The 20,240-nt window shown below is 42.0% G+C and overlaps 4 gene segments (V, D, J or C); 2 read left to right on the top strand and 2 right to left on the bottom strand.

Annotated features, from left to right (window-relative positions):
* The window catches only part of LOC113568143, a 91,513-nt gene extending 73,856 nt beyond the window's left edge, over window positions 1-17,657 (top strand). The window contains 2 exon segments of the V gene segment in view: window positions 15,804-15,841; window positions 17,568-17,657. Coding sequence covers window positions 15,804-15,841; window positions 17,568-17,590 — 61 coding nt within the window.
* Window positions 1-20,240, bottom strand: part of LOC118240845 — a 320,919-nt gene that overhangs the window by 122,468 nt on the left and 178,211 nt on the right.
* LOC113568146 overlaps window positions 1-20,240 on the top strand; it is a 119,019-nt gene that overhangs the window by 64,203 nt on the left and 34,576 nt on the right.
* Window positions 1-20,240, bottom strand: part of LOC113568144 — a 236,295-nt gene that overhangs the window by 59,018 nt on the left and 157,037 nt on the right.

Consider the following 20,240-nt stretch of genomic DNA (forward strand, 5'->3'; position numbering starts at 1 on the left):
ACAGAAATGAATAAATGGTGAATTAAATGACAACACTCAAACAATAAAGAAAAATGGACCAACTGCATTTACCTTTTATATGTTTTTATGCATCAAAGCTGGACATACAGCTATCAATTGCCTTCTTTCGTGACAATAAAAGCACTCCCATTTCCTAGGGACTTCACTGGTTTTCTGCGGGGTAAGGGGACTGTCTTTGCAACCAGATACACTGATCCTGGATCAGCTTTTGTACATGGATAATATGTTTAACCCTCTGAAGTCTCAGGGCATTTTCTCTGTTTTTGTATATTTTCTGAAATTAACTTTAAAGGTTCTTACTTATACTTACATCTACTTTGAACAAAAATGGAGTATTTTCAATTTATGATACTTTTCCTGATCAAATTCTTAATACAATGACTCTGCAATCTGGACTTTCAGATCAGTGTAGTGTTTTATCAAGAACTAGTTTCAACTTTCAAGTTTGGTTTATTTGTCACATACATAGTCTTACACAGTACAACACGCAGTGAAATGGTGGAGAGTGCTCTGTCCAAACTGAGGAAGAGAACCAGGGGTGCATAGAGAAAAAAATATATATACAGATAAATATATATTCTATGTATGTACAAAAATATATTAACAATGTATGTACAATATATGTATATTATGATTATATACACAATGTACAATGTATATGGTTGAGTATATATGTACACAATCTACAGAATGTACAGATCCATTTTATAGTACCATATCTACAACCTGTTGTTGTAACAGGTTAACAGGTTAATTGAGTATAAATCTAAATCTATATATATAGATGTACAGATATACAGTCATGTAACATGGTGGTGGTGGTGGTCCCCACAGTTTATCAGTTTCCCTGATTCAGGGCCCGAATGGCCTGTGGGAAGAAGCTCCTCTTCAGCCTCTCTGTCTTGGCCTTCAGGGAGCGGAAGCGCCTCCCTGACCTCAACAGAGAGAAGAGTATATTGTTGGGATGGGTGGGGTCCTTCACAATTTTCCTGGCCTTGGTTTGGCACCGCTTGTAGTAGGTGGTCTGCAGGTCAGGAAGTTCCGAGTGAGTGATGCACTCTGCTGAACGGACTACCCTTTGGAATGCTTGTCTGTCCTGCTTGGTGCTATTTCCAAACCAGACTGTGATGTTCCCTGTGAGGATGCTCTCGATAGTGCAGGTGTAGAAGTTCCGCAGTACCTTGGAGGGCAGTCTGAAGTCCCTTAGGCATCTGAGGTGGTAAAGACACTGACGAGCCTTCTTTGCCAGGGAGCTGGTATGGCGGGACCAGGACAGGTCCTGCGAGATGTGAACACCAAGGTACCTGAAACTATCTACTCTCTCCACCGTGGTTCCACTGATCCTCACAGGTTGGTAGTGCCGCTCATGCTTCTTGCTGCAATCCACGATCAGCTCCTTTGTCTTACTGACGTTTAGGAGGAGATTATTTTCCTGGCACCAGTTTTCCAGGTGTTTAATCTCCTCCAGGTAGGCCCTCTCGTCGTTGTCCGAGATCAGACCCACGACAATGGTGTCATCAGCAAACTTGACAATGGTGTTAGAGCTGGAAGTGGCTGTGCAGTCGTAGGTGTACAGTGAGTAGAGCAGGGGGCTTAGGACACAACCCTGAGGAGCTCCAGTGCTGAGGGTGAGGGTGGATGAGGCGCAGTTGCCCACCCGTACTGATTGTGGTCTGTCTGTTAGGAAGTTGGAGATCCAGTCGCACAGGGATGTATGCAGTCCTAGATCTCCCAACTTAGTAGTGAGTAGGGAGGGAATGATAGTGTTAAATGCTGAACTGTAGTCGACAAATAGCATTTTAACAATTTCCCCTCCCTTCGTCCAGGTGAGTTAGTGTAGTGTGGAGCAGATGTGCAATCGCATCGTCAGTGGAGCGGTTGTGGCGGTATGCAAACTGCAGTGGGTCCGTGGAGGCTGGCAGTGAAGATGTGATGAAGTCTCTAACTAGCTTTTCGAAGCACTTTATCACGACTGATGTGAGGGCGACAGGGCGGTAGTCATTGAGGTCGGAGGGTCGAGGTTTCTTCGGGACGGGGACGATGGTGGAACGCTTGAAGCTGGATGGGACAATACCGAGCGTCAGGGAGAGATTGAAGATGTCGGTGAATACCGGGGCTAGCTGATCTGCGCAGGCTTTGAGGACCCTCCCGCAGATACCGTCTGGTCCCATCGCCTTCCTGGTATTCACCCTTTTAAACACTCTCCTCACGTCACGCTCCGTGATGATGAGAGGGCGCTGTTCTATGGTGGGCCCCGCGCATGTGCCATTGGCTGCACCGATAGTGCCATTTGCACTAGCGCCGTTACCATTGGCGCTGTTAGCACTAGCGCCGTTGGCATTTGTGCTGCTAGCTTTAGCGCTGCTAGATGTAGCCTCGAAGCGAGCAAAGAATGTATTCAGCTCGTTCGCCAGAGACTCATCCGCACTCATCAGCCCAGAGGGTGGGCTCCTGTAGTCCGTGATCATCCGTAGTCCCTGCCACAGGGATCTAGAGCCACTCTGCTGGAACTGTGTCTCTAGCTTCTTCCCGTAGTGCCGCTTCGCCTCTCTCACCGCCCTGCGCACTCCGTATGCTGCAGACTTGTACTCGTCCATGTTCCCGCTGATGATCCCCGCATTGTAGGCAGCAGGTCGAGAGTTCAGAGCCTCGTGGATGGTTCTGTCCACCCAGGGCTTCTGGTTGGAAAACTTCTTGATGGTGATTCTTGGGATCGTGTCGTCCACCAGTTTCCCAATAAATCCTACTACTGCCTCCGTAAACTCGCTGACATCATCAGTGCTGCGCCGGAACATGTCCCAGTCCGCGTCATCCAGAGTGTCCTGCAGAGCGGCCACCGATTGGTCTGTCCAGCGCGCGACCTCCCTCTGAACCGGAGCTTCCCGTTTCAGCCGTTGTTTATATTTTGGTAGGAGGAAGATGGCGGCGTGGTCTGACTTACCAAACGGTGGATGAGCTAGTGCCTTGTAGCTGTCCTTGTATGGGGTGTAGCAGTGATCTAGTGTCCTATTTCCCCTGGTGGGGAAGGTTACGTGCTGGTAAAGGTTGGGCACCGCACGCTTGACGTTAGCGCTGTTGAAATCCCCAACCACAATAAGTGCAGCGTCCCGGTGCTGTGCCTGAAACTGTGTGAGAGCCTCATGAAGTTCCCACAGTGCAGTGTCCATGTTAGCCTGAGGTGGGATGTACACGGTGTTGATGATGACCGAAGTGAACGCCCGAGGAAGGTAGAAAGGACAAAGTTTGAGGGCGAGCAGCTCCAGGTTGGGTGAGCAGGAGCAGGCGAGAGTAACAACGTTGGCATTGTTGCACCAGCTGTTGTTTACCATCACACACACTCCGCCGCCTCTCGATTTCCCCGAATCTGCCATCCTGTCCATGCGGTGAACCGAGAAGAACTCGGCCGGCTGGATAGCGTGGTTTGGTACTGCTGGGTTCAGCCACGACTCGGTGAAGCAGAGGAGATTGCAGTCCCGAATGTCCCTCTGGAACTTTATCCTGGCCCGGAGGTCATCTAGCTTGTTATCCAGAGACTGGACGTTGGCTAGCAGGATGCTAGGTAAGGGAGCTCGGTGTGCCCGAGCCCTCAGCCTGTTCCTGACGCCGGCTCGCTTCCCTCGCGGCCTTTTCCTCCCGCCGCATCCTTTGTTCTCCCTCAGGATCTCCGTCAGCCATCTTGGGTCCAGGGTTACAGACGGCTTGAGGTGAGTGTTGTGTAGATTAAGAGAAATGAGGGCATCTCTGCTGTATGAGATAAGCTCCGTGGTGTGTAGAGAAGGGCTGCGGAGAAATCAGGGGTAGCAGGAAGAGCGAAAAGAGTGAAAAAAGTGCCAGGTGTGGACGGAGTAGTCGTGATGGCAGCCGACCTCACCGGCACCATCTTGCATTATCTATTAGTGGAGGGCAGCCTCACATTGTTCAATGCATCTTAATGTTTGTTTGTTTAAAGTGTCATTATCTGTGACTGTTGTTTTTGTTGATTCTTTGGTTTCATATTTGTTTGTATTGAAAATGCTGCCAAACACAAACAAGGCAGTAAATAAATTAACATTTTATTGGATCATTATTTGGTTATTTAGCAGAAATTCACAGAAGATTTAACAGGACTGTTCAGCTAGAACTCTAATCAATCCTCTTACTTTTCTCAGCATTGATCATTGATTTTGTAAAGTTATATTGACACATCCCAAAAAATAATGGTCTCAAAAGGTAATTTTACCTTAAACTATTTCTTACCATTTTAATGACCCGATATTTTTGATAATATAAATTAAAACAAATTTTAACATTCGAAAAATGAACCAAAGGAAAAATATATAGGCTGCAAGAATTTTTTTTTTTTTAGTCTTTTTAATGCCTAGGTATTTTCGCGAATATTATAAAAATTAAAAATTGTAGCAATTCATTATTGTTTTAAAAAAGACTCTAAAGTGCACAGAGAGCTGCTTCTTTACAGCAGGAGGTTTTTGACCACTGAACGAGTTTGTTCAGTGGGGGGGGTTCTCCCTTATTTGTAGGCACGCCCTCTGTGATTGCTGATGTATGTAAAATGCGTGTGTACCAGGTACTGTACCAACGTATCCTAGCGAGCCTGCCAGTGGGCCCAAACTCAAATAAATCACTTGATAGCATCAAATATTTTTAACGTACAGTACATTTGTCAACAAAACATTTCTTAGGACTAATACAAATACCTGCGTACCGATTTTCAGCCATCTACATGCATCCATTCACCAGAAATCCCATGCTGAATACACTGTGTTTTACTGGTAAATTTCTAACAATCGTACCCTGGCCTTTTAAACGGCCTTTTAAAACATTCTTCCAGTATAAGATAACTTCAGATTTTGTCATAGAAAATTAAATTAGCATCAAAACAAAAACAACTTTGTGACATGTTTAAATGGTATACAGAGTGTTAATAGTTCTTTAATTACCTGCGCACATGCGTTCGGTTCCTTCGTAAGGAAACCCAAAATACATGTTACTGACATAAAAGTGTTCGCGAATAGAGCATTAGACTCCCCTTTTATATTTTATATTGATTTTTATTGGCCATTGCAACACCATTGTCTTGGAGTGATAGCAATTATCGCCTATGTGTGAAGGGGGAAGGGGGAGGGAGGGTGACTATCATTTACCTCCAGGTGTTTCCAAGTGTTTCTAGGACAAGCAGCTGCTTCTAGGGCATTGGCAGCTGTTTCATCAAATAGAGGACAATTAAATGAAAGCGTAGACCCTTCACTTGACTTATTTAGTAATTCCTGTAATGTTTAAAGGTCTGCAAACTGTGTACTGTCATTGCTTCAGTGTTGTTAGCAGATAGCCTAGTGCATGGGTTTGATGCTGTTTGGCGAAACTCGTACAACCATAAGAATGATTTGATACTTTTGGACATCATGGAAAGGAAGAAGCTTATTTTAGCTGAAGTTTATGTGGAGTTGTTTGGATGCTGCTAGCATGGACTAGCTTTGATGTTTGCATAGCAAATTGCAGGATGTTTCCATTCACTGCTGGAAAAAAATTTGTAATCCTGCTACAAATTGTAAGTATAAATGAGAAAGTATACTATTTCTTTACAGTATTACAGCATTTTCCCCAGCATTTACAGTATTAGCTACAGTATTTTCCCCTAATGATGCCAACAATAATGCTATGATACTAATATTGCTGTGGTACTTACTAAAGTAACTTACAGTGATGTTTTAGCAAAAAAAAACATGCAAACTTGATGTATAGTGATTGATGACGTTGTGTGAATTTGGAGAGGTTTTTGGACACTTTGGAGAAGACTAGGACACCTACTGGAAAACAGTAGCTACTTAGTCATTTCATGTATATGCTCAAAACCGTTCAATTTATTACACAAGACCCTGGTGAATCAGGAAATGTAGAGCATGAAACTGAATCTCCAGCATCAATAGACACATTATACACCCCAAAAAACAATGCTGTTTTATGTTTTTTTGACATTTTCTTCTGTATTAGATGAGCTCAGATGGAACCTAAATGATGGAAAAATAAGCCTCGATGTGAATGGATGTCTTGTCCCAAGTGTCTACTCAAATTTGAATCCTGAATGACCATTGTGCTATGTGTACAATTTCAGATACCTAGTGTTAAATTGAACAAGTAAAAATCATACAAAAATGATCTTAAAACTGCCGATGCATAATGTCACTGTAGCTTGTGTTTAGCTAAATGTATAAGTCATGTCTGTCATTAATGTTGTGTGTGAGTGCCAACGTTGTTGTTCGTATTTTATGTTAATAAATGTTTCACTTTATCGAGGGAGTTTGTGTGTCCTGCTACACACCCTATGGCACTTGGGCCACCGTTACAAAATGACCAACAACCACAGGACGGTAGTTCCCTCGGCTAAGGATGGACTTCCTAGAGGGAGGTGCGTAGGCACCCCCACACTGCCGACTGAATCCCAGGATTTTGGGAAGAGGACCACGACCGGTGTCTGTGTCCACTCCGGAGATGGAGGGGAACACCCCCAGGAATGTCTTGGGGGATGCCTGAGGTTACCAAACCTGGGACAAGGAGGACCGATGTGCCCCACAATGACCCTAAAGAGGGTGGTTGTGTGGAGCCAGTGGGATCTTCGGCGGGCAGGGCTGAAGCCTGAGTCCTTTCCCTTCAGTGGACTTGCCAGCGAGACTGGAGGGGTCTGCCCAAATTCTCGGAGGCAAACTGCCTCTGGGGCACTCCTAGAGTGGCTGGGAGAAGGAGGACCGTTCGGGGGAGGAGCATGGCCAGAACTGGGGTGGACGTGCAACCCTGCATGTCCATCGAGGCCAGGGACAATTTTAGAGCACCTGCACTGACAGCAGGTGCTGCAATACAGTGTCTGAAGTGTTTTTGTGAAGGCACTTATGTCTTTGAATGTTTTCACCCCTTGTTTGTTCATAGGCACATCACTTCACAGGGAAAGCATCGGACAACAAGAGAGGCAGGCACTCTACCTGGTTGGTGAAGGACTCCCAGATGGGAGGTTCCTAGCCCGCCTTGTGCTGGGTGGGCACCGGGCATGACCGTACTGCATGTGTGTATGACAGCCCAGAATTCACTATCCCGGAAAGGGAAGCGTTGGGAACCGTGCCCCTAGCAAGGGGTCATCGTGGGGGCATGTCTCCCCCCAACATGTTATGAAGAGCGTACCGTACTGCCCTGAAGGAGGCAGAGATTTTGCCTCCCTCCCTCCTGGTGAGAGGTCTCCTGGGCCATCGGTTCTTAGCCCGCCTTGTGTTGGGTGGGTGCCGTGTCATGTGTGTATGTGTTTGTCTATGTGTTTGTACACGGCGGCCAGGGGTTTGCAGTCCTGGAGAGGACGCATCGGGAGCCACGGCCCTTCAAAGAGGATTCTGGTGACTGGTATCAGCTGGAGCTCAGGGGTGAGCCAGAGCCCCGGGCTTCTGCAGAAAGAAGGCCTCTACAGCTGGAGCAGCACCCTGACCCTCCAGAAGGAAGCGTGGCTGAAGAAGACAGTGACCTGTGAGGCCACCAAGGACTTCCAGTCTCCTGTCACACAGACACTGAGTAGAGAGCAGTGTGCTGAGGCGTGAAACTGCCACATGTGTACTGAAGTGTTCTCCTCTCACTCATTAATGTGCTGTCTTTTAGATAGTCTGTGTTTATTATTCAAATGTTCCTCTCTTTATTGGTCAAAATGAAATAAAACATTTGAATAAATAAGATTATAGTCTCTTAAAGTTTTCTCCCCAACATTACTCATAATAAATACTTTTAAAGTTCTAAATTTCTACGCTGCAGAAATGCTAATGTGATGAGGTATAAGATTAAACTTTGATAAAGCTGCCATTTTATTATTCATAGTAAAGAAAGAAGCAGGAAATAAGATATTAAGGAAGCAGTAAATAAGACATTTCCACATTTCATTCACTAGAAACTGTAACATGAGTAATTCGGTGTATTTTTATAACATCAGGGGCTGGGGAAGAAACCATCTTTGGTCCTTTCAATATATCACAATATTATCATTTTTAGTTTATTTCTGCCTGAAACTAATCCCAACATGCTTTATATCACTTTGTAGAAACAGCTGGGCTGTTTCAATAAAATGATGTCATGGGTCACTTATGGAGGCAGAAAATTGTTCTATCCAAAAAAGACCAAAAATGTACAAATGTTTCATGAAAAAATTCTATTTTATAGAAAACGCACAGTCAAGATATTTCACAAGGGATTTTATGATAAAAAATTAGGCTCCAGGCCTTTGTACTTGTCTGTTTAATTGTTAATAAAGATTTAGAATGGACATGAAAAGTATATGTTGGTAGAAATAATTCACAGTGGCTGAGAATAATCAGAGGAAGGCACAGATATTTAGTGCTTTAGTGTGTGCTTACATCACCTCTAAACAGGACAGAATCTCCTGAAGATTACTGATACTGCTTCAGCAGTCATGCTACTAGTAGAGATTTCTCTTCTCTAATAACTACCTGCTCTATTAAAAGAAGAACTGCCCCAAGAGACCAAAGGTCTCAGTACTGCAGTGCTGTAACTGGTTTCTGGTGCTCCATGCACTGGGTGTGTGTAAATGTGCCTCTGTGGAGTCTTGCTAAGCACTAGATAAATTCCATGTGTTGTTGTTATTGTAATAACTGTAGTGTTTTGTCTCCACCTGCTCCAGCAGAAACAGAGAGTTCATCTGCTCAAAGAAAAGAGAGACAGGAGAAGTTTAGGACCTTCTCCAGGTTTCTGGTGATGCAGCTCAGTCTGAGCTGTTATCACTGTCAGTGTCAACAGCAACATTAGCATTGTGTTTAATGGTGGGTTTCTTCTTTATGGATCATACTAATGTTCAGACCTTCCATTACTAAATCATGAACAGCAAGAGTAGAATTAATACACATAATTCTACAAAACTCTCCTCTAACACAAGTGTAACAGTTTTGTCTGTATTGTGCCTTTGTGATTCATTGTAGATTTTTATGTTTACTTGTGAGTGAGTGTGTTGTGGTTCCTAGAAGTAGGATCTTCTATAGATGTGTATTGTTGAGTAGTGAGTGAGTGTGATGGGGCATCTCTCCTCCACAGAGTGTGTCATTGTGCTGTATCACATCCTCCCCTTCAACACCTGCAGTAGGTCCCAGCTGCAGCAGTGCAGTCTCTGTGCAGTCTGACTGAGGGAGGTTTTTGTACGACTCTCTAACACTGTGTGAACAGCCAGTTACCACCAATGTTGTGGTCACTCTGACAGTAATAATCTCCTGCATCTTCAGTCTGGACTCCTCTGATGGTCAGAGTGAAGTCAGATCCAGATCCACTGCCACTGAAACGATCTGGAATACCTGACAGTTTATATTTAACCTCATAGATCAGGAGTTTAGGAGCTTCTCCAGGTTTCTGCAGGTACCAGAATATCCCTTCATCTCCATCACTCCAGCGGTGCACTGCAGGGTTGGTCCTACAGCTGATGGTGACTGTGTCTCCTGGAAGAGCAGATTTCACTGAATCCTGAGTCACTGTTACCTGACCTCTGGATCCTGGGGAAGAAATAAATAAAATCATAAAAAGGTAACATTTACCTGTACAGATACTTTTGTTTAGTTACTCTAAATCTGTGAATAGTGCATTTTAAATAAGAGTAGTAGACCTGTGTCACATGGATAGTTCACCACAGAGGTAAAGCAGTGAGTTACCGTGAGTCCAGAGGAGCAGTGTGCAGATGAAGATGGGGATCAAAGTCATGGTTGCTGTGGGTGAAGTTGCTGGTGGAGACAGCTCTCAGTCATGAAGTGTTAAACTCACAGGACTATAAACACTCCCAGAGCACTGAAGCAGGTGCTGCACATGCAAATTTTCCTCTCCCCTCCCTCCCAGTATGAACATTACAGCTCTAAGTGCCCCCTCTCACCCTGTGGCCCAAGAATGAGACATTCTGTTTTCCCTTTCTTGATAGGCTCATGAATATTTTAATAAGCTTGACTGTAGTTAACTACAGGGTTGATATTTTTAACTGTCACAGGATGCTGTGCCAGGCTGGTTCGCATGCCTCGTGCAAGACTTATCCCAGTGGTTGCTCCTGGAAGCCACTGCTATGCTGCCTGTCTACCATGTGTCCACAGACCTGCCTCCTGTTTCACAGGCTTCCCTGCCTGTCCCACCCCAACCTGTGTCTTATGCTGCCTCTGCCCCTGGGTTCCTGCCCCGGCCTGTGTCTCCTGTTCCCCATATGCCTTCTGTGTCTCTGTGGTTGCTTGTTCCTGGTTCTGTCAATGTTCCTGTCCATACATCCATATCTGTTACCATGGTTAAGTTTGTTTCCCTACCCTGCAGTCTTAGTGTTCCCTTGCCCGTCCCGGTGCCTGTGTCCATGCCCATTGTGTGTTTCATTCCTGTACCTGTCTCAGTTGTGTTGAACTCACTATATATATATTTGAATATTGGTTTGTACTCCATGTTTCTTAGCCCCGAGTATTCCTTAGTCTTTGTTATAACCTGATTCCCCTGTTCCCATGTTTTTGTTTGTTTGTAATGTATCCCCATACTCTCCGTGTCAGCTCGTTGACTCTGATTCTGGATGTACCCCTATTAAATCTCGCTCTTCTCCACACATGCGTCCACCTCCTTAACACTCATCGTAACACACAGGCTTTAACGTTGTGTTTGTTCATCTGTTTAAACTCCCGTCAGTGCCTGCCTCAGTGTTGGTCATTGTTTGTCAGCGTAATGTTAGGATCCCTGTTAGTGTAGCCCATGTTATCGTTAGCCTTAAGTGTGTGTGTTTACTGCTAATGTTATACGTGAGTGCCACTATTGTCTTAAATATTTAACTGACATTAAATGTTGCACAAAGTTGAGGGAGTCTGGGCGTCCTGTTCCATGCTCTGCGGCACTCGGGCAGCATTACATTAACAACCAAAGTAGAAAATAAAATGAACCTCTGTGTAAATAAGCTACGTGGTCATTACTATTTAGTTAGTGATGCTAGTAACTAACATTACTAATATTAGCTACTTGCTTTTGATCTCGACAACAACATGAATCAAATTAAAGTTGTTAGCTCACAATGAAACTATCTATTTAAGATGAACTGACCTCAACCAACAAAATGTGTAAAAGAATCACACAGCAGGGCTGGCTGCTTACACGTTGTGGTTGAGATCGTGACGCCAATAAAATTGGAACTGCCTCCCTCACACTGAGGGAAGCTGCTCCATATTGTACTGGGTAAGATACTGTGACATCATCCTTCCAACCCACTAGCCTTTCCCCACCCAGACTTAGGTCACCTTCGCCTGAACACTGATAAGCAACACCTGTCTCTCGTTACATCTCCCTTTATAACATCCCAGTTTCTCCCTTCAAACTTGTGAATTATTGTATTCCTCTATGCATACCAGGTGTTCTTTATTGTCATTGATTCTCCTGGCTTTTGAGCTCTGGTTCCTCTTCAGACTACACCTCATTCCTAGCCCCTTGGATTACCCAGGTTCATGCCTGCTGACCTCATCCGAACTCCCCAGCGTTGACCACCCTACACATCCACCTCGCACCCATTCCTGCCAGTACCAGTAAACTCAGGCACTTGGATCCTCACTTACCTGTGTCTTGGAGTACGTTACAGATACCTACTATGAGTAGATGACAAAGAGGTTTGTAATTCACTCATGCATTTATATTTTTACATGCCAAAAATGTCAAATTTAAATGGTTGGAAAATTCTTTGGAGTCAAATTTGCAGAGTAAACTGAAAAATTGAATTAAAGTTCTGTTAAATATGAAAACAACAAACCCAGTTAACAGTGTGGTTCCTTGGGAAGGGTGTGACATCATCATCATCTGGAATGGTGCAGTTCTGTATGTAATCTGCCATTTTCATTGTTGGTCTGTTGTCATTGTTTTATTCTTCAGAACTGCTGAAGTTTTGACTGTGCAGGTACATGGTGATATCTCCTGGGCTAGAATGTGGACTGGTGTATGCAAATTTTAGGGGCATAAATATTAATGAGTGAAGACTGTTGTGTAATATTCTAGGATTCTGTAACTGGCTCATTTTACTGCCTTGTTTTGCTTATATGCGATTTGTATTTGAAAGCGGAGTAAACAGTGTTCGAGGTTCACAGTATGTCAGTTCCATGTACCAAACTCTACTTATTCAACTTTGCCAAGGTAAGTGCCATTTTCCATTTAATTAGACTCTCCATTGTAGTTTTGAAAGCCTCTCTACTCTACACAGTCTGCTACTCATCTGCTCTTCCATGGTGAGATCTTCTTTACCCATAGCAGGTTACATCCCTGTAACAACATTGACCCAGAGTCACTGTGAGAATCCAACTGCAGTTTATTGCAAATGAAACCAACATGAATGATAAGCCAAACAGTGCAAGGAGCATGAGGGTTGCATGACAGTACCTCGATAATCCAGGTTTACTGAGACCCTCCCAGCTCATTTTGGACATTTTGGGTTTCACAAAAGATGATATTAAGTCCTGCTGAGTTAATCTACCAACTTCAGCTTTGACACAAAACTGCTCTGTGCTAAAATGAAGCTGAAGCCTAGCTCACTTTGATTTGTACTGTTGGACAGACCCTATGATGCTGTGGGTTTGACAGCTGGAACAATGATCAAAAACAATGTTGAAGCACAGTACTGTCAAATAAATCGAAACAAACCTAGCATATCCCATTTATTTTTCTATTATGTATATTACATCTTAACAAGCTTTGACTTTTAGATTACAATATTTTTGAAAAAAAGTTTGGTTAGGTTTTCTGTTGTTAATGTTATGGATAAATTTACACATAGTATCACACAGAACAGAAACTTATTTAGTTTATTAATTTTAGTAAAATGCAGCTTTGTCTACTTCTGAATATATATTTATATTAAAGGCCAGAATGTACTAGGCATAGTTAGCTATATATAGTAGTTTGAACTCAGGTTTACATTTTTAGGCCTCTCTGTCTATGAATAAATGTGGTAGTAAATACAAGGCTGTTGATTCTCCCAATGCACTGACCTCAGATGACAGAGAACACACTTATTTAAATAAATGATATTTTACCGTGTATCACAGGCTGATCTTCAGTGAGCAAAATAAATATGTAGTTGTCATTGTTCACTCAAAACTAAACACAAAGAAGCGTACCTCTGTTTTAATTACATGATCAGCAGGTTTTTGTTATGTATTTATTCATTTATTTGGTATTTATTGTTTCTTCTTGTTGGTTTCAATTGTGCAATGTGACCTTTGCTATTTCTGTGCAATACACTGTAGAAAAAATAGTAAAGACAGATGAATATATCAGGAAAACTCTTTATAATTGGCCAAGTGTGGGTAAGAGTCTGTTGTGTTTTGTAAATCTGTGTCTTTGTTCTGGTCTCTGCACAATTGGAGATCACTGGCTCTCTGCCTCTGAGAAGAAGATGAGCAATGTGTCAGACAACTGCAATTCCTGCAAGAGCTTCACCTGGGTCTCATTAGCTCTGTTCTGGGAGATGTCCAAGGTTCTGAAGCACATTGAGGTCCATGTTGCTAAAACAAATGTTACTACCCAGTCTAGGTAGGGTCAGTGACAGAAATGATTAAATGATGAATTGGGGTTAGCAACAAACACACAATAAACTAAAATGATCAGACCATATTTACCTTTCATATGTTTTCACGCATCAAAGCTGGACATGCTGGACTATCAAGTGTCTTCTTTCATCACAGTAAAAACACTCCCATTTCTGAAGGACTTCACTGGTTTTCTGTGGGGTAACTGGACTGCCCTTGCAACCAGATACACTGATCCTGGATCAGCTTGTGTACATGGATAATATGTTTAACACACTGAAGTCTTGGTGTCATGCTCCCAGTCCCACTGGTCACGTGGTAGGGCCCACCTCATGCAGTGTGACTTCACTTTGTATTATTTGTAACCACGCCTCCCTTGTTTGCACACACCTGCACATGGTTGAATGTGATTGTCGGTATGTATTTAAACCCCTGCTGGTGTGTGTATCTTTGTTGGTCATTGCCTTTGTTCATGTCATTGCTGTTAAATGTGTTAATCTCTGGTTTTTCACATTGTCAATGCCCGTGTTTGTGTTTATCTTTATCATTGCATGTGAGTGCCAATGTTGTATGTGTCCTATAATAAATGTTTGTCTACATCGATGGAGTCTGTTCATCTTGTTCTTCACCCTGTGGCACTCGGGACATTACAGAATGACCAGCCACCACAGGATGCCAGCTCCCTCAGCTAAGAATGGACTTCCTAGCGGGAGGTGTGTAGGCAACCCCGCACAGCCACCTGGATCCCATGAGATTGGGGAGAGGACTGCAACCGGTATCTGTGTCCACTCTGGAGGTGGAGGGGAACACCCCCAGGAATTTCTTGGGGGGGCGGCTGAGGCTATCGAGCTTGGGACGAGGAGGACCAATGTGCCCTGCAACAACCAGAAAGAGGGCAGTTGGGTGCAGCTAGCGGGATCTCTGGAAGTTAGCGCTAAAGCCTGAGTCCCTTCCCTTCAGTGGGCTCACCAGCGAGACTGGAGGGGTCTGCCCAAAGCCTCGGAGGCAAACCACCACTGGGGCTCTCCGAGAGTGGCTGGTGAAAGGAGGACCATTAGGGGAGGTAGCATGTTTGGAACCGGGGCAGACATGCACCCCCAGGTGTCCTGTAGGGCCAGGGACACATCTCCAGTGCCTGCCCTTTTGGTGGACACTGTGTCTCAGTGCCTTTTTGGTTTTTGTTAAGGCACATCTGTTTGCTGTGATATATTGTGTTTAGGCTGGGTCTCTACGAAGGGGTGGTCACCGCTGGATGTCATAGCTGTGCCTTCGGAGTCGGTGGACCCACCAAGTAACATTTTCCGGACTGCCCTGCGAGAGGCACGGACTCTGCCTTTCTTTCTCGAATATCGAGACCTCCCTAGGTGAAGGCTACCGGTCCACCTTGTGTTGGGTGGGTGCCATGCATGGCCATTTCTTTGTGATTGTGTACATATATACATGGCAGCCTGGGGTCCGCAGTCCCAAGAAGGATGCATCGGGAGCCGCACCCCTTGGAGGGGGGTTCTGTCACGGAGTCTGTTCGTCCTGTTCCTTGCCCTGTGTTTTTGCATATTTTCTTAATGTCACTTTAAAGGTTCTTACTTATATATACATTTACTGATATTTGAACAAAATGTGCATTTTCAATTTCAGATCAATGTATTGTTTTGTCAAGAACCAGTGGAGGGCAGCCTCACATAGTTTAATGCATCTTAACTTTTGTTTGTTTACATTGTCTCTCTCTATGAATGTTGTTTTGAAGTACTGAAGCTGCTGTCGAGCAAAAACAAGGCAGTAAATAAATAAACATTTTATTGGATCATTATTTGTTTATATAGTAGAATTTCACAGTAAATTTAACAGGACTGTTCAGATAGAACTCTTTAATTAGTCCTCTTACTTTTCTCAGCATTTGATTATTGATTCTGCAAAGTTATATTGACCAAGTCCAAATTGTATCCAAAGGTAAATTTCTATTAAAATATTTGTTGATATTTTAATCACCAGATATTTTGATAATACAAATTAAGACTAATTTTAACATTTGAAAAACACACAAAAGGGAAATGTATAGGCTGCAATAAAATAATATTAATTCATTGTTTTTAGTCTTTATAATGCCTAGATATTTCCATGCATAGTTTAAAATGATAAATTGTTTTAGTTCATTATTTTTTTGAAAAAGGCTTGCTAAAGCGCAGAGAGAGCGGCTTCTTTAGAGCAGGAGGTTTTTGTACGATCACTGAACGAGTTTGTGTCACTGTGGTACACTTTTGGTGGCGGCACAAAACTCTCAGTTGGACGTAAGTAACTTTCACTGCTTATCCAAAAGTTGCTGTTTTCTGAAATCATAATCGATATGTCTGATGTTTGATAATAATGCAGACTTAAAAATATGTTGCTGTTGCATTTCTTGTGCTTTGCTGGGCAACAACTATTACGACGTAAGTTATCTAATAATAGAAAGTATGTATGTATTTTATTGTATTATTTTAAAAATGTAAAAAGCTTTTGGGTAAGTCTTTTTTGCCTTTTTCTCAAAACGAATGAAGTCGAAGCTACATATTACGCGTAAATAGTGGAGAGAGCGGTGTGTTTAGATCAGGAGGTTTTTGTAAGGACAGTAAACGAGATTGTAACACTGTGGTGGACTTTCGGTGGCGGAACAAAGCTATCATTTGGACGTGAGTAGGCTTTAAGTTTTCTTCACTGTTAATCCACATTATGTAACGTTGCGTCAGTATGCACGGTGATTTTGTAAACTACCCGTAATCTTTTTAGACTAATTGTGATTTTGTTAAGTATCTTCCTATATCATCGTTGCTATGTCGTTATAGACCTTTTAATATATACCGATGGAGAGTGTACTTAATTGTCGTTCAGTAGTAAGAACATGCACATTTCAGAAATATCTCTCCACAAACCTTCATCTGCATGTTGGGTTTATTTTGAAAGGCAGAAATATCGGTGCCTGACTGGAACTTATCGGTGCAGTTCATTTTTACCACAATACTCGCATACTGAAGATCAAAACGTTCGCTGTTACAAATACTCAAATTCCTGTATTATACATCTAGAACACAGTGATGTATGTCTTTAGATAAATTATCTTGATTTGGATGTTGCCTTAAATGTTGTTATCAGCGTACAAAACTATGAAAAATATCTCTAAAAACACAATTTTTTAATTAATTGCTATGATTCTAAAGTCTACATATATCTAACGCATAAACATTAACGATACGATGTGGAATAGTTTAAAGGGATCACCGAATTCAGTTTCATACACACGCGCACAAAACTCTTGGATTTAAGTTACTTTCACTCCTTACTCAAAATTAATTTAGTTTCTGTATTTGTTTTTCTATCTTTATTTATCTTTATTTCTAATTGTATATTGCATGTATGTAGTATCTTTGATAACTATTTTCATTACAAAAAAGAAAAGAAAACAAGCGTCTTTGGGGTTGTATCGTTCACTAACTCTGAAGCTAAACTACGGCGCTGTAAAGAGAGGAGACGGCAGTGTGTTTAGAGCAGGTTTATGTACGGACCTTAAACGAAGTTAGTGTGGAGGACAATGGACGTAAGAAAAACTTTACTTTTTATTCCCAGTAAATCACAGTTTTAAGTAGGTATTGTTTTTAAATAAAGCTCTCTTTATTAAAGCGCATTAAATGTCATTTTATACGCACATTTTTCCTAACCGTTGCAGTGTTATTGCGAGCTTTTAGTGTAAGTCGAACCACATTATTATCGTTTTTTATCAAAAGCATAAATGTTTCAGCAATATCCGTCATCAATCCTTAATGTATGTATGATTATAAATCGTAATGGTTTAAATGTTTCATGAATGAAATATAGTCAGTTTTAATGTTCAGGGAAAATAGCATGGAAAATAAAGCTTGCTGATGTAATACATTTTTGACTTCAGTTCCACAAAAAATAAATGAATAAATAAATAAAATAAAATAGAATAATATAAATAATAAAAGAGGAAGTGAAACACAACTGATTTTCCTGCTAAAGGTTCCTGCCTGTCTGAGCTGTAGACCGTGTTGGGTCTCCTAGGTGACAGCCCGCCCACCCTCACGGTCCTGCCCCCCTCCAGTGTACAGCTGCAGCAGGAGAAGGTCACACTCGTGTGTCTGGCCAACAAGGGCTTCCCCTCAGACTGGAAGCTGAGCTGGAAGGTGGCTGGTAGCAGCTGGAGCTCGGGGGTGAGCCAGAGCTCCGGGCTTCTGCAGAAGGACGGCCTCTACAGCTGGAGCAGCACCCTGACCCTCCAAAAGGAGGAGTGGCTGAAGAAGACAGTGACCTGTGAGGCCACCAAGGACTCCCGGTGTCCTGTCACACAGACACTGAGTAGAGAGCAGTGTGCTGAGGCGTGAAACTCCCACATGTGTACTGAAGTATGCTCCTCTCGCTCATTAATGTGCTGTCTTTTAGATAGTCTGTGTTTATTATGCAAATGTTCATCTGTTGGTCAAAATTAAATAAAAAAAATTTGAACAAACAACATTATAGTCTCTTAATTAAATATTCTGTGCCAACACTGCCACACAATAAATGCCTTTAAAAGTGTTAATTGTCTGGACTTCAGAACTGCTAATGTGTGATGAATTATAAGACTAAACCTTGATGACGTTGCCATTTGACCATTCCTGGTAAAGTTTGTTAAGGAACCAGGAAATAAGATGACTCAACATAAGTTTCATTCACTAGAAACTGTAATGTTTAAGTGTATTTTTGGAACATTGTATTTTTGGACCATTATGGTGTGTGTGCTCAACCATCTTTGGCCCTCTCCATATACCATAATATTATTATTTATTTTTGTAAATTGATGTCTGAAGCTAACTGCATATCACTGTTTAGCACAAGCTGGGCCATTTCGAAAGAATATTGTCACGGGTCTCATAGGAGGTAATAAAGTTGTTTTTTTTTATCGCAAAAAAGTACACGTTTTATATTTAAAAAATATTTATACTTTTTATTGAAAACCCACAGACAGCATATTTTCTCAATGGATTTTATAATAGTAAATCTATGCTCCAGGCCTCTGGTATCTGTTTGTATAAAATAAAGCTTCAGGCTAAACATAATAAATGTAACAGTAAAGAACTGCTTAATGTTTGTTATGTTTTATATTATTTGAGGCAGAGTCACACAGTGCATTAATGATACAGACATGTCCTTCATGCCAAAACAAAATTAGTGTTTGTGTGAGAGAAAGAAAACAAATACTACCAAATACTCTCTACCATCTTCCATGAGGAGCTCTACCATCTTCCATGATGACCTCAGTCAGTTGTCATGTAATGTAACACGCTTATACAGCCCTGAACAATGGAGTTTACAGTCTGAAGAATGCTCTTTTTTTCTTAATTCACCATTTGGCTGGTTTTGATTATTGAGTTTTATTATCACTGCAATAAAGCTTCATTTTGAACTTGGTCTGTTCTTGTGTCATTTTAATATTCATTATCTGCACTGTAAGATTCTTTGTTCTGGAGTGTGTTGTGCTTGACTAAGTTGGGCTAATGTAAGTTGAACATCTGCAAAAAGTGTTGTTCTATTCTGGGAAGGAACAGGTTTCTCAGGGCTGTAAACATAAATCTGTTTCACCCCACTGCTCTCGCTCTCTTTCACTATGACTGGTATTTGACATTAATAGAGACTAGTTTAAGTTCTTCATTTTTTGTCTGAACATTATGTACACAGGCAAAGGAAATAATTACTAATAAAACAATATTCAGATTGGATAAAAATTATGTTCTCAACTAAGTAAGTTTATATAATGAATAAAAAATGTATTTAACAAATGTCATGGAATGCTCCCCCTTCACAAGTCATGTGGTTTGGGGGGAATTACGTTTGTTGTCACGCCCCCTACACGATGGCACGCACCTGTACGGGGTTCACGTTGAGTGTATGTCTGTTTATTTAAAGCCCTATCAGTGTGGGCCTCATGGTTGGTCGTTGTTAGTGTTAGTGTAATGTTAGTGTTAATGAGTGTGTAGCCGCTGTTAGTATAACCCAAAGTTTGTACCATTTTAAGTTGTCGTTGTTGTTTGTGTGTTCCTGTCTATTTAGTGTTATTATGTGTGAGTGCCACGCGTGTCCTTTATGTTTCATTTCATTAAATGTTTCACATCGTCAAGGGAGTCTGTGCCTCCTGCTCAACGCCCTGTGGCACTCGGGCCGTGACAGCAAATAAATGAATGAATGAATGAACAATCACATACTTGAATGCTTCTGTCCATTTCAGTGTGACTTTGTAGGTATTTTATTATTTCTCTATTAGCAGTATAGCATTCTATAGTAAGATTCTATACTAAGATAAGACTACACTAACCCCCTAAGTGAAAACACAGACAATAAAACCCAGGGCACAAACACAACGGCATCCACTCTCTACTTATCAGAGCACACAAATAGATACATAATATATACAAATACATACCTACTATATACAAATAGGTAAATAATATATACAAATTTACAACAGTGGCCAAGTTAGAGGGATCAAACAAGCTCAGAATCAGAGTAAGGGGAGAAAGAGACCAAGCACTGAATCAAATATCAGAACTGTCACTAGAACAAACAGATGTCCAAAATATCATCTTTCTCTTTCTTCTTCCTCCAATACACTTCCTTATATCCCTCCTTGGGGCAGGGCCTTGTTTCAGGACTGGACAG

The sequence above is a fragment of the Electrophorus electricus genome, chromosome 2, assembly GCF_013358815.1.
Source record: "Electrophorus electricus isolate fEleEle1 chromosome 2, fEleEle1.pri, whole genome shotgun sequence".
NCBI classification, from domain to species: Eukaryota; Metazoa; Chordata; class Actinopteri; order Gymnotiformes; family Gymnotidae; genus Electrophorus; species Electrophorus electricus.